At 43.7% G+C, this 15,152-nt stretch overlaps 1 protein-coding gene across 2 annotated transcripts in view; it reads left to right on the top strand.

The window, feature by feature from the left end:
* LOC115130467 (C-terminal-binding protein 1-like) overlaps positions 1 to 5,046 on the top strand; it is a 34,091-nt gene extending 29,045 nt beyond the window's left edge. For both annotated transcript variants that reach the window (XM_029661642.2, XM_029661640.2), the window contains exons 6-9: positions 2,810 to 2,940; positions 3,057 to 3,184; positions 3,302 to 3,416; positions 3,516 to 5,046. In XM_029661642.2, the coding sequence (XP_029517502.1) occupies positions 2,810 to 2,940; positions 3,057 to 3,184; positions 3,302 to 3,416; positions 3,516 to 3,696 (555 nt within the window). In that variant the 3' untranslated portion in view covers positions 3,697 to 5,046. The remainder of the gene's footprint in view (positions 1 to 2,809; positions 2,941 to 3,056; positions 3,185 to 3,301; positions 3,417 to 3,515) is intronic.
* Positions 5,047 to 15,152: the final 10,106 nt, after the last annotated feature.

Genomic DNA, 15,152 nt, shown 5'->3' on the forward strand with positions numbered 1-15,152 from the left:
ACTGGAATATGTTCCCGAGATTCTTCCGATGGCTTTGAGGAGTAGACCACATCAGTCATTGGCTTCATCAATAAGTGCATCGATGATGTCGTCCCCACAGTGACTTTTAAAGATCTTTAAAAGAAAGACCTTTTAAAGGCAGTCACAAGGCCGCAGGGCCAGACGAATTACCAGGACGTGTACTTCGAACATGCACTGACCAACTGGCAAGTGTCTTCACGGACATTTTCAACCTCTCCCTGTCTGAGTCTGTAATACCAACATGGTTCAAGCAGACCACCATAGTCCCTTACCACCAAGGACCCTGGGACTAAACACCTCCCTCTGCAACTGGTAAGGGTAGGTAACAACACATCTGCCACGCTGGCATTTGGCATGGGTCCTCAGATCCTCAAAAGGTTTTACAGCTGCACCATCGAGAGCATCCTGACAGGTTGCATCACTGCTTGGTATGGCAACTGCTCGGCCTCCGACCGAAACGCACTATAGAGGGTAGTGTGTACGGCCCAGTACATCACTGGGGCCAAGCTTCCTGCCATCCAGGACCTCTATACCAGGCGGTGTCAGAGGAAGGCCCTAAAAATTGTCAAAGACTCCAGCCACATGGACTGTTCTCTCTGCTACCGCACGGCAAGCGGTCCCGGAGCGCCAAGTGTAGGTCCAAAAGGTTTCTAAACAGTTTCTACCCCCAAGTCATATGACTCCTGAACATCTAATCAAATGGCTATCCAGACTATTTGCATTTGATTTGTGTCCAAACTTTTGACTGGTATTGTATATGCGGATTATAATGTTGGTCTGTCAAAACTACAGTCAGATCTTATAGCATCAAACGAGAATGTGATTAATAATAACATAAAATGTGTTTTCTATTGGGTGATTACAACATACATTTTACAAGTAAGAACCACTCACTGATATCTGACTTTTTGAATACTTTATACTCCAGCTATATGTATCCATTCATCTATAAGCCCACTAGAGTGACCAGTTTATCTGCCACCCTTATTGATAATATTTTTTACTTTGAATAATATCACTAATACAGGTTTACTTTATCCTGACATTTCTGACCACTTTCCAATTTTCCACTTCTCTTTGGCAGCTGGAAATGAACAGATGGGAATGATTAGTAGCATTAAATGTAGAATATTTAACAAAATGAATTGTGCTTTAAACTGTTGATTTGATGATATTTAATGGGAAAATGTTTATAATCAGGCCGTCACATCTTTCAACTCTGTTTTTCACCTCTGCTTTCCCTGAGTTAAACCACGTGAGAGCACTAGAAGGGTTCTGGAAACCTTGGTTTCCAAAAAAAAGTTGTGTAAAAGGTTTCTCACAAATCCCTCTCCCCTGAATTCTGCAAATTACAAAAAGTATGAGAACAAATTTACACACCTACTTTGGATATTCCCCAAAATATATTTTACTAACAAAGTCGCTCTGGATAAGAGCGTCTGCTAAATGACTTAAATGTAAATGTAAATTCCAAGAATCCTTAAATAGTCAACTTGGAAAATCATCAAACAACTATCCCATCAAAGTGATGAAATCTGTTGGCATCTGTCACGACTTCCGCAGAAGTCGGCTCCTCTCCTTGTTCGGGCGGCGTTTCGACGTCACCGGCTTTCTAGCCATCGCCGCTCCATTTTTCATGTATCCATTTGTTTTGTCTTGTTCCTTGCACACCTGGTTTTCATTCCCCAATTACACGTATGTATTTCTTTGTTCCCCCTCACGTCTTTGTGGTAGATTGTTTCTGTGTTACGTGTTTTTGAACGCACTAGGCTTGTGTGCGTTTTTACCGTGTTATTTCACGAAGCCTGTTTTGTGTACATTTGATGTGTTGCGACTGTTTTGCGCATTATACACTTTGCCTTGTTGGCTGGAGGTTTTTTGGACGCAGTTGCGTCAGTCTGTATGTCTCTCCTGCCGAAATAAAGTGTGCACCTGTTCACAATTCTCTGCCTGACAGTATCATCAGAAATATTAGTGGTTTAGTTCATCAGGCACGCTTTCTAACTTTTTACTACAGCTTAATTTACCCATATGTCATTTACTGTAATATTGTCTGGGCCAGTACATATGCCTCCAACATGCACACATTACTCATCATATAAAATAAATGTGCAAGACTAGCCACCTCTAATTACCTGGCTCCATCTGCTCCTTTGTTTAAGAAACTCAATATCTTGTATATTTACCACAATGTATGTCAATTATGCATTTTCATCTACAAATACTCATACCTCCCAGACAGTTTACCTAAATCCTTCAATGGATTTTTACAAGTTAATTCTGAAATCCATCTATATAACACTGTGATAACCTTCACCCTCCCCACTGCCACACCTCACATAGTCAATTCTCTATCAGATACAGAGGTACCGTACTCTGGAATTCTTATCCTCACATTGCCAAAACCTCATCATCCCTCAATAACTTCAAGCAAAGACAGGGGGTCAGCCTGATGAACCAAACTACTCATCAGTAATCTCCTCCATGTATCCCATCTCTCACACTCACATCCACACACACATATGAACAAATTATATACTGTTTATTATTCTTTGTGATTGCTGATCAGTTAATTTGTACATTTATGATTAGCGGGTATTGTTATCGGTTTTAACAAACATGTATTACATATACACCTGCACACCGTTTTGTATTTATTTGTTTTTATCTGTATTGTTGTTCATCACTTATTTGCTTTGGTGCGAATAAATTAAACCTAAACCTACTAAGACATTTAATTTACAGTTGTGCACTGCATTGTTTACATATTTTATATGGTCTGTTGTAGATGCGCCAGGGTGTGTTCCTGGTTAACACGGCCCGAGGGGGGCTCGTGGATGAGAAGGCCCTGGCACAGGCCCTGAAAGAGGGGAGGATACGAGGGGCAGCCCTGGACGTCCACGAGACAGAGCCCTTCGGGTTAGCTCCCTTTACATTATTCTTATATTCTTATACGGTCTCCATTTTGATCATATTTTTTTCCCACTGTGTTGAGGAGAGTCTAATATTACGCAACTTGGTTTCCTTTTTCTCAGCTTCAGCCAGGGACCTCTGAAAGATGCTCCTAACCTGATATGTACTCCCCACGCTGCCTGGTACAGCGAACAGGCTTCTATTGAGATGAGAGAGGAGGCAGCCCGGGAGATCCGACGAGCCATTTCAGGTAACAAAGGGAAATGTATCAGGCTCCCAGGCTCCCCTCTCACTAATAAACAACAGCAAAGCCACAATAACAAACTCTCTTATAACGGCGTTGTGCTTCATCAATAACTGTTTCCAGGTCGTATTCCAGACAGCCTAAAGAACTGTGTGAATAAAGAGTTCCTGTCCCAGACTACTCACTGGGTCAATATGGACCCTGCTGTCATTCATCCTGAGCTCAATGGGCCCTACAGGTATTCAACCCACTGTTGATAAAGTAAAGTAGATACCGGTACTGTATATACATTTACAAGTGCTATAGCATTTTCTGATTCATCCTCTCCTTATCTCAGGTACCCTCCTGGTGTTGTGAGTTTGGCCTCTGGGGGGCTCCCTCCGCCTATAGAGGGAATCGTTCCTAATGCCGTGCCCATAACACACAGCCTGCCCAGCATCGCCCACCCCTCTCACGCCCCTTCGCCGGGCCAGCCAGGCAAAGCAGAGTCAGACAGAGAGCAGCACACCAATGACTAGTTGTTGTAGCCCTGCCCCACAGAGCTCTCTGTCCAACCAAAATAACTCTACTGGTCTTCATTTGTTGGAAAAGGAATGGAGTTGAAGCCTCATAGGTTTCAAACAGCTGCCATGAAACAGACAGACTCACAGAGGTCTATTACAGTTCATCTGGTCCAACCATAGTGGTAATCTTTTTCAAACATTTTTTTTTTTGCAGAAAAAATAATGTGGATTTGGAAAGAGAAAATACAAATATCTTTTAAAGAGAATCCTGCTGTTTAGACTGTAGTTTGACCTAGTAAAGTGGGCGAATATCTGTTGCTGTGTCCTATGGGTTCATCGTTAAAGCAGAAGTAGTTGATTATAACATGAATAACCGGTTTGTGTACAGTTTTTAGAACTATGGAAACAATATTTATATTGCAGTCTAATAGAAAAAAAGGGTGAAAACTAACCAACTGATTTAAAAGTTTTTATATATTCCCCAACAAGCCCCAAAAGAGGAAGCTTTTGCACAACTTCTCAGGAAATTTAATTTCTCTGGTTATTTTCCATTTATGCCAGATAGTGCTTTCTTTTTCTACCTGCCTGCCTGTTTTGTTTATATTAGCAAACATACTAACCCATAAGAGTCTAAGCCGGGGGAGGAGGTGGGTTCTACTAAGCTATATGGAATTGTTTTAAGAAGGTCACACCAAAGATAATTTAGCTATTTGATTTTGAATTTTAAGACCCCTTGAAGTATCAACAAAAAATTTGATTTAAAAAAAGAAAATCTTTTTAAAGACAAACTTCCTTTAGATTTTTTGTGGGGGGGACTGTTGTTCCATCTGTTATTCGTTGCGTTTGTATGGACGAATAAGCAGTAAGGCTAAATAAAAATTGTAGGTATCAAAAAATATATATATTTGATGTAAAAAATGTATTTCGCCTTACTTCTATTAGCCCATACAAATGCATTGATTAACAACAGATGCACTACATGCAAAAACAGATAGTCACCCCCCAAAGAATCTAAAGAAAGTGTCTGCCATATACATGAGGCCTGTGAGTCTACTGAGGCCTGTGAGCAAAACTGACGCACTGATGTACAGTACTAGTCAAAAGTTTAGACACATCTACTTATTCAATGTTTTTTCTTTATTTTTACATTTTCCACATTGTAGAATAATAGTGAAGACATACAAACTATTAAATAACACATTTGGAATCATGTAGTAACCAAAAAAAGTGTTAAACTAATCAAAAAATATTTTATATTTGAGATTCTTCAAAGTAGCATCCTCTCAACCAGCTTCATGAGGTAGTCACCTGGAATGCATTTCAATTAACATGTGTGCCTTTATAAAAGTTAATTTGTGGAATTTCTTTCCTTCTTAATTGGTTTGAGTCAATCAGTTGTGTTCTGACAAGGTGGGGGAAGGGGGGGTTGGTATACGGAAGATGGCCCTATTTTGTAAAAGATCAAATCAAATTTTCCTGGTCACATACAGGTGATTTGCAGATGTTATTGCGGGTGTAGCGAAATGCTTGCGCTTCTAGCTCCAACAGTGCAGTAATATATAACAAGTAATATCTAACAAATTACACAACATATACCCAATACACACAAATATAAGTGGGAATGAATTAAGACTATATACACATCTGGATGAGCGATGTCAGAGCGGAACTGAACTACAGTAGAATAGTATAGAAAACAGTATATACATATGAGATGAGTAACGCAAGATATGTAAACATTAAGTGACTAAGATACCGTAGAATAGTATAGAATACAGCATATGATATGAGTAATGCCAGATATAAGTAAACATTAAAGTGACTAGTGTTCCATTCCTTAAAGTGGCCAGTGATTTCTAGTCTATGCCTATAGGCAGCAGCCTCTAACGTGCTAGTGATCGCTGTTTAACTGTCTGATTTTTTGTATTTTTGTATTTTTATTTCACCTTTATTTAACCACGTAGGCTAGTTGAGAACAAGTTCTCATTTGCAACTGCGACCTGGCCAAGATAAAGCATAGCAGTGTGAACAGACAACAGAGTTACACATGGAGTAAACAATTAACAAGTCAATAATACAGTAGAAAAAAAGGAGTCTATATACATTGTGTGCAAAAGGCATGAGGAGGTAGGCGAATAATTACAATTTTGCAGATTAACACTAGAGTGATAAATGATCAGATGGTCATGTACAGGTAGAGATATTGGTGTGCAAAAGAGCAGGAAATAAAATGAATAAAAACAGTATGGGGATGAGGTAGGTAAAAAATGGGTGGGCTATTTACCGATAGACTATGTACAGCGGCAGCGATCGGTTAGCTGCTCAGATAGCAGATGTTTGAAGTTGGTGAGGGAGATAAAAGTCTCCAACTTCAGCGATTTTTGCAATTCGTTCCAGTCACAGGCAGCAGAGAACTGGAAAGAAAGGCGGCCAAATGAGGTGTTGGCTTCAGGGATGATCAGTGAGATACACCTGCTGGAGCGCATGTTACGGGTGGGTGTTGCCATCGTGACCAGTGAACGGAGATAAGGCGGAGCTTTACCTAGCATGGACTTGTAGATGACCTGGAGCCAGTGGGTCTGGCGACGAATATGTAGCGAGGGCCAGCCGACTAGAGCATACAGGTCGCAGTGGTGGGTGGAATAAGGTGCTTTAGTGACAAAACGGATGGCACTGTGATAAACTGCATCCAGTTTGCTGAGTAGAGTATTGGAAGCTATTTTGTAGATGACATCGCCGAAGTCGAGGATCGGTAGGATAGTCAGTTTTACTAGGGTAAGTTTGGCGGCTGAGTGAAGGAGGCTTTGTTGCGGAATAGAAAGCCGACTCTTGATTTGATTTCCGATTGGAGATGTTTGATATGAGTCTGGAAGGAGAGTTTACAGTCTAGCCAGACACCGAGGTACTTATAGATGTCCACATATTCAAGGTCGGAACCATCCAGGGTGGTGATGCTGGTCAGGCGTGCGGGTGCAGGCAACGAACGGTTGAAAAGCATGCATTTGGTTTTACTAGCGTTTAAGAGCAGTTGGAGGCCACGGAAGGAGTGTTGTATGGCATTGAAGCTCATTTGGAGGTTAGATAGCACAGTGTCCAAGGACAGGCCGGAAGTATATAGAATGGTGTCGTCTGCGTAGAGGTGGATCAGGGAATCGCCCGCAGCAAGAGCAACATCATTGATATATACAGAGAAAAGAGTCGGCCCGAGAATTGAACCCTGTGGCACCCCCATAGAGACTGCCAGAGGACCGGACAGCATGCCCTCCGATTTGACACACTGAACTCTGTCTGCAAAGTAGTTTGTGAACCAGGCAAGGCAGTCATCCGAAAAACCGAGGCTACGGAGTCTGCCGATAAGAATATGGTGATTGACAGAGTTGAAAGCCTTGGCAAGGTCGATGAAGATGGCTGCACAGTACTGTCTTTTATAGATGGCGGTTATGATATCGTTTAGTACCTTGAGCGTGGCTGAGGTGCACCCGTGACCGGCTCGGAAACCAGATTGCACAGCGGAGAAGGTACGGTGGGATTCGAGATGGTCAGTGACCTGTTTGTTGACTTGGCTTTCGAAGACCTTAGATAGGCAGGGCAGGATGGATATAGGTCTGTAACAGTTTGGGTCCAGGGTGTCTCCCCTTTGAAGAGGGGATGACTGCGGCAGCTTTCAATCCTTGGGGATCTCAGACGATATGAAAGAGAGGTTGAACAGGCTGGTAATAGGGGTTGCGACAATGGCGGCGGATAGTTTCAGAAATAGAGGGTCCAGATTGTCAAGCCCAGCTGATTTGTACGGGTCCAGGTTTTGCAGCTCTTTCAGAACATCTGCTATCTGGATTTGGGTAAAGGAGAACCTGGAGAGGCTTGGGCGAGTAGCTGCGGGGGCGGAGCTGTTGGCCGAGGTTGGAGTAGCCAGGCGGAAGGCATGGCCAGCCGTTGAGAAATGCTTGTTGAAGTTTTCGATAATCATGGGTTTATCGGTGGTGACCGTGTTACCTAGCCTCAGTGCAGTGGGCAGCTGGGAGGAGGTGCTCTTGTTCTCCATGGACTTCAGTGTCCCAACTTTTTGGAGTTGGAGCTACAGGATGCAAACTTCTGCCTGAAGAAGCTGGCCTTAGCTATCCTGACTGACTGCGTGTATTGGTTCCTGACTTCCCTGAACAGTTGCATATCGCGGGGACTATTCGATGCTATTGCAGTCCGCCACAGGATGTTTTTGTGCTGGTCGAGGGCAGTCAGGTCTGGAGTGAACCAAGGGCTATATCTGTTCTTAGTTCTGCATTTTTTGAACGGAGCATGCTTATTTAAAATGGTGAGAAAGTTACTTTTAAAGAATGACCAGGCATCCTCAACTGACGGGATGAGGTCAATGTCCTTCCAGGATACCCGGGCCAGGTCGATTAGAAAGGCCTGCTCACAGAAGTTTGAGCGTTTGACAGTGATGAGGGGTGGTCGTTTGACTGCGGCTCCGTAGCGGATACAGGCAATGAGGCAGTGATCGCTGAGATCCTGGTTGAAGACAGCGGCGGTGTATTTGGAGGGCCAGTTGGTCAGGATGACATCTATGAGGGTGCCCTTGTTTACAGATTTAGGGTTGTACCTGGTGGGTTCCTTGATGATTTGTGTGAGATTGAGGGAATCTAGCTTAGATTGTAGGACTGCCGGGGTGTTAAGCATATCCCAGTTTAGGTCACCTAGCAGAACAAACTCTGAAGCTAGATCAATTGAATCCTACAGACGAAGAACCATATATGTGACATTTACAAAAAAAATGAGATATACATGAACAATCATTATTGGACACCCTTTTTCTATAGTGAACCGGTTTCACAAGCTTTCCACGCGCTAATTAACAATAATTTTAAATTTAAAGATAGTCTCTCGTGGAATAAACGTTTATGTGCACCACTCAGAATGGACGGACAAGCGCACAACCTTTCTGTTGCTGATGAAAATCGCAGAAATGTGGGAAAGAAACGTAAAACTAAACTAAAAGAATGGAAAGACAGGCAAAGGAAGATCTTACGGGATGCGGGAAAACCCTATACAAATCGTAAGGGTCATGAAAAAAAAAAACTGGGTAAAGCTGTCCAAAAGAGGTATGTGGAAGAACCGTATATTAAACAGTCAAGCTAGCTAGCTATAGAGTACAGTAACTAACATGTATGTTGTGTGTTGTCTAATTTGTAACTAGAGAAAACATTAGCTAAAGTTCGTTGGCTAATAACTCATACGTTATCGTTACAAATGTTATTGCTAGATTATAGAAGAAACATAGCTAGCTACTTTTTCTCCATCCACCGGATGATTCGACATGGCTACAGTAGCTAGTTACACTGTATCCTGCAAGGAAAGAGCGTGTTCCACGACGTGCAGAAAGGATTGTGGAAAGTTGACTGATGAGCGCAAGCTGAATCTGTTCAACAGTTTCTACTCTGCCCCATACGAGAAACAACAAGCGTTGATTCTCTCCGGCTTAGAACAGGTTAGAAATAAGACAAAACGCCTATTATTATAATAGCTATATTGAACACTTTGACAGTAATGATACGTACATTAACGTTAACTCTAAAAGTGCTGTGTTACACAATGGTGCAATACAAACTCATTCTGTGTATAGATTGTGAGTGTTTTGTAGTTCTATGGTATGTTCACATTGAGGCTTCATTTTAAATGAGACTAAGATTTCATGACTCAACTTTTAAGAAAAGTCATCAGTGCTAAAGTTGATAGACCACCTTTAAATGAACCTCCATACAAATGAATTAACTACATACTGCATTTAAGTTATTTACATGAAGGGCATCTGTACTTGAAAGTACTTAAAACATCATATCAGGTGCTAAAAAAAATGACATCTTACAAGTCATGCAAAATGTCACATATACTGTTCTTCCAAACTGAAATCATCACTGGAGATATACTGTTCTTCCACATTCTTAAAATTAAAACGACAATAAAAAAAGTATTTTTTGAAATAACAAAAAAATATAAATTGTTGTTGGAAGATATGGGTATGGTAAATTATTTGTCAACCATAAAACACCTAATGTGGTACACACAATTAATAATATAAAAATAACTGATCATCTTAAAATGGAAAAATTGTCACATATGGTTCTTCGTCTGTAGGATTCAATTCACAAATGGTGTCCAGGGCACAGCTGGAAGCTGAGGGGGGGTCGGTAGCAGGCGGCAACAGTGAGAGACTAGTAGTTCGAACGGTTTGGCTATGGACCTGGAAAGTAAGCCTGCAAAGTAATGTCAATCTCTGCAGTAGACTGCAACTCCTCCCCCTTTGGCGGTTCTATCTTGACGGAAAATGTTATAGTTGGGTATGGAAATCTCAGAATTTTTGGTGGCCTTCCTGAGCCAGGATTCAGACACGGCAAGGACATCAGGGTTAGCAGAGTGTGCTAAAGCAGTGAGTAAAACAAACTTAGGGAGGAGGCTTCTGATGTTGACATGCATGAAAACAAGGCTTTTTCGATCACAGAAGTCAACAAATGAGGGTGCCTGGGGACATGCAGGGCCTGGGTTTACCTCCACATCACCCGCGGAACAGAGGAGGAGTAGTATGAGGGTGCGGCTAAAGGCTATCAAAACTGGTCGCCTAGAGCGTTGGGGACAGAGAGTAAAAGGAGCAGATTTCTGGGCATGGTAGAATATATTCAGGGCATAATGCGCAGACAGGGGTATGGTGGGGTGCGGGTACAGCGGAGGTAAGCCCAGGCACTGGGTGATGATGAGAGAGATTGTATCTCTGGACATGCTGGTTGTAAAATGGGTGAGGTCACCGCATGTGTGGGAGGTGGGACAAAGGAGGTATCAGGGGTATGAAGAGTGGAACTAGGGGCTCCATTGTAAACTAAAACAATGATAACTAACCTGAACAGTATACAAGGCATATTGACATTTGAGAGAGACATACAGTAATCACAGGTGTTGAATTGGGAGAGCTAGCTAAACAGTAGGTGAGGCAACAGCTAATCAGCTAGCACAACAGCAGGTAAAATGGCGTTGACTAGGCAGGGAGGGATTAACTACACACAGAGCCTGAGTGCGGCTGGGGCCGACAGATAAAACATAAACAAGCAGAATGGAGTACCGTGATTAAATGGACAGTCCAGCATGCATCAGCTATGTAGCCAAGTGATCAGTGTCCAGGGGACAGCGGTGGATGGGACTGGCGAGTATTATCCAGGTAAAAAAAACTGGCTGGCTGTGCAGAAGGTAAAGCCGCTAGCAGTGGCTAACAATGACTAAATAGCTTGTAGCTAGTTAGCTGGTTAGCTTCTGGAGGTTCTTGAATGTGTTCTAAAAATTTAAAATAATAGCGATTCCGTATCACATTGGGTGAGGCAGGTTACCGGAAGGTATAATCGAATTAAAAATCGAAAAGAGATTGAAAGTAAATATGGGTCCAGTGAGTGGTTGGGCTGGCTGGGGACGCGGCGATTCAGACAGTTAGCAGGCCTGTGCTAACAAGCTAACAGTTAGTAGGCCTGGGCTGAGCAAGGTAGCAGTTAGCGGACCGGGGCTAAACAACTAGCAGTTAGCAGGCCGAATTAGCAAGCAAGCAGATAGCAAGGGCTAGAAAGTTAGTCTTTGGGGGACGTCGCGATGGGGTGAGTCTGTTTATTCCTCTTCATGCGGGGACATCGATAGACCGGTCGTGGGTCCGGATATTGTAGCCCAGGAGTATGCTTCGGTGGTAGCACAGGAGCTCTGGCTGGGCTAGCTTCAAGCTAAGTGGATGGAAACGCTAGCCAGGAGTAATCATCCGGGGTTGCGGTTAGCTAGTTAGCTAGTTGTGAAGATCCAGCTGAAAATGTTCCGTTTGCGGTGGGAATCCGGGGATAAAAATAAAAATAAATAATAGGTCCGTTATGCTCTGGTTAGAGTCGCGTTGTTCGAACTGGCGAGAGCTTTCCGAGCTAAAGGTTAGCTGATGACCGCTAGCAATGGTTTGCTGGTAGTTAGCTGGCTAGCTTCAGTTGAGGGGTTCCGGATCCGAAGTAAATATAAGTACTTTAGAAAAAAAAAGCAGATCGGCGCTACATTGGGTGAGGCGGGTTGCAGGAGAGTATTTCGAAGTTGAGGTTTAGCAAAATGTTTTAAAAGATATGCTAAGAAAAATATGTTAAAAAAAAAACGATATATACAAGGGACACGACACGACAAGACGTCCGACTGCTACGCCATCTGATGGCCTTGAGATTGTTTTTCAGTCTCCCAGTCCCAGCTGTGATGCACCTGTACTGTCCTCGCCTTCTGGATGATAGCAGGGTAAACAGGTATTGGATCGGGTGGTTGATGTCCTCAATTATCTTTTTGTCCTTCCTGTCACATCGGGTACTGAAGGCATCCTGGAGGGTGGGTAGTTTGCTCCCGGCAATGGGTTGGGCAGGCCGCACCACCCTCTGGAGAGCCTTGTGGTTGCGGGTGGTGCAGTTGCCGTACCAGGTGGTGATACAGCCCAACAGGATGCTTTAAATTGTGCATCTGTAAAAGTTTGTGAGAGTTTTATGTGACAAGACTAATTTCTTTAGCCTCCTGAGGTTGAAGAGGCTCTGTTGCACCTTCTTGACCACACTGTCTGTGTTGGTGGTCCATTTCAGTTTGTCAGTGATGTGTACGCCAAGGAACTTGAAGCTTTCCACCTTCTCCACTGAGGGCCCATCGATGTAGATAGGGGGGTGCACCCTTTGTTGTTTCCTGAAGTCCACGATAATCTCCTTTGTTTTGTTGACGGAGTGAGAGGTTGTTTTCCAGGCACCACACTCTCAGACCCCTCACCTCCTCCCTGTAGGCTGTCTCGTTATCGTTGGTAATCAAGCCTACCACTGTTGTGTCATGTGCGAACTCGTGTGTGCAATCTCGTCGTGTGCAAAAAGTCATGGGTGAACAGGGAGTACAGGAGGGGGCTGAGCACGCACCCGTGGGGCCCCAGTGTTGAGGATCAGCAGAGTGGAGGTGATGTTTCCTACATTCACCACCTGGGGGCGGCCTGTCAGGAAGGCCAGGACCCAGTTGCACAGGACGGGGTTCAGACCCAGGGCCTTGAGCTTAATGATGAGCTTGGAGGGTACTATGGTACCATCCTCTTATCCAGATGGGGTAGGGCAGTGTGCAGAGTGATGGCGATTGCATTGTCTGTGGATCTAAAGGGGTGGTAAGAAAATTGAAGTGGGTCTAGGGTGGCAGGTAAGATAGAGGTGATTTGATCCTTGACTAGTCTCTCAAAGCACTTCATGACAGAGATGAGTGCTACTGGGCGATAGTCATTAAGTTCAGTTACCTTTGCCTTCTTGGGTACAGGAACAATGGTGTCCATCTTGAAGCATGTGGGGACAGCAGACTGGGATAGTGAGATGCCCGTAAACACACCAGCCAGCTGGTCTGAACATGCTCTGAGGACGCGGCTAGGGATGCCGTCTGGGCCGGCAGCCTTGCGAGGGTTAACACGTTTAAATGTTTTACTCACGTCGGCCATGGAGAAGGAGAGCCCACAGTCCTTGGTAGCGGGCCGAGTTGGTGGCACTGTGTTATCCTCAAAGCGTGCGAAGAATGTGTTTAGCCTGTCCGGAAGCAAGACGTTGGTCTCGGCGACGTGGCTGGTTTTCCTTTTGTAGTCTGTGATTGTCTGTAGTCCCTGCCACATACGTCTCGTGTTTGAGCCGTTGAATTGCAACTCCACTTTATCTCTACACTGACGTTTAGCTTGTTTGATTGCCTTGAGTGAATAACTACATGGTTTATATTATTTTTTATATACATATTTTTGTACCCCTTTTCTCCCCAATTTCATGGTGTCCAATTAGTTACCGTCTTGTCCCATCGCTGCAACTGCCGTACGGACTCGGGTCAAGAACCATGCGTCCTCCAAAACACAACCCAGCCAAGCCGCACTGCTTCTTGACACAATACCCACTTAACCAGGAAGCCAGCTTGCACCAATGTGTCGGGGGGGGGAACACTGTACACCTGGCAACTGTGTCAGCTTGCATTGCGCCCAGCCCACCACAGGAGTCGCTAGTGCGCGATGGAACAAGAGCGTCGCTGCCGGCCAAATCCTCCGCTAACCCGGACAACGCTGGGCCAATTGTGCTCCGCCCTTGGGTTTCCTGGTCGTAGCCGGCTGCAACAGAGTCAGGACTCGAATCAGGATCTCTAGTGACACAGCTAGCGCTGCAATGCAGTGCCTTAGACGACTGTGCCACTCGGGATGCCCACTGTTTATATTCTGTCGTATTCCCAGTCACCATGCCATGGTTAAATGCGATGGTTCGCGGTTTCAGTTTCACGCGAATGCTACCATTTATCCACGGTTTCTGGTTAGGGTAGGTTTTAATAGTCACAGTGGGTACTACATCTCCAAATCACTTCCTTATAAACTCTAGATTATTTTCGTAAGCACCCCGGAACATATCCCAGTCCACATGATCAAAACAATCCTGATGCGTGGATTCCGATTGGTCAGACCAGCATTGAATAGTCCTTAGCACGGGTACTTCCTATTTGAGTTTCTGCCTATATAATAATTTCTCTGCACACATTTGACTTAAATTGCTCACTTTACAACTAAGACACTAGTTACAATCATGGCTGTATATTTTGTAAGTGTCTTTCCAAACAGGCTTGAGTCAGGCTGCTGGCATGGACAATAGAAAGAGCTGTGTATGTGTGTGTTCTCTAAATTACAATCCCTGGAAAAGAGCAGCTGGACGTTCTGACATTTCATTCAGGGCATAAAAAGCAGATGGAGTTGAGGCTTGATTGGTATCCTACCTTGACTTTCTTCCCCCCATTTCAACCTGTCCAACAAACATTAGGCTCCTCACATATGGATGTGTTTGTGGAATGGTAGGTCAAGCCTTCACAGATACGTTCAGCAGTGACTGAGATGCTGCCTGTCAGAATTTCCAGACTTCCAAACCCAACTCTCTCTCTCTGAGCAGAGCTGCAGTTGGTTGACTTGGAGCACAGACAGGGAAATACACAAGACATTGAATGGAAACGTTATCTCCAAACGGTTATAGATCCATATACAATGTTGTGGCGTTATTACACATATGACCAAAAATAATGTGAGAAGGGGTTTAGCCTACATAGCACGTTGTAAAATCTGGGAGCAGGAGAATGTGCACACTTGGATGACTGGTTCTCCTCTCAGCTCACAATAAAACTTCTGTGCGCCGCTTTGAAAAGAAAGGCAATGTCTTAAACCTTGTTTCAATCCCTACATATCAAACATTTATACAGAAGCTAAATTGTCCAAATTTTAACTAAAGAAAACTTAAAAGGCAGAGTCAAGTGCTTTGATATTTTTCAAAACATCATCCAAAAGACAAGAGTAATTCGCTCTATGAAACGTACACAAATCCTCAAATCTAATTGTTTTTTGTAGACCCATGACATTTTAGATTGAGCAACAGTTCAAATGTAAGGCAAACAGACTATGGAAAAGAGTC

This window comes from Oncorhynchus nerka, linkage group LG6 (genome assembly GCF_034236695.1).
Source record: "Oncorhynchus nerka isolate Pitt River linkage group LG6, Oner_Uvic_2.0, whole genome shotgun sequence".
In the NCBI taxonomy this organism is placed as follows: domain Eukaryota; kingdom Metazoa; phylum Chordata; class Actinopteri; order Salmoniformes; family Salmonidae; genus Oncorhynchus; species Oncorhynchus nerka.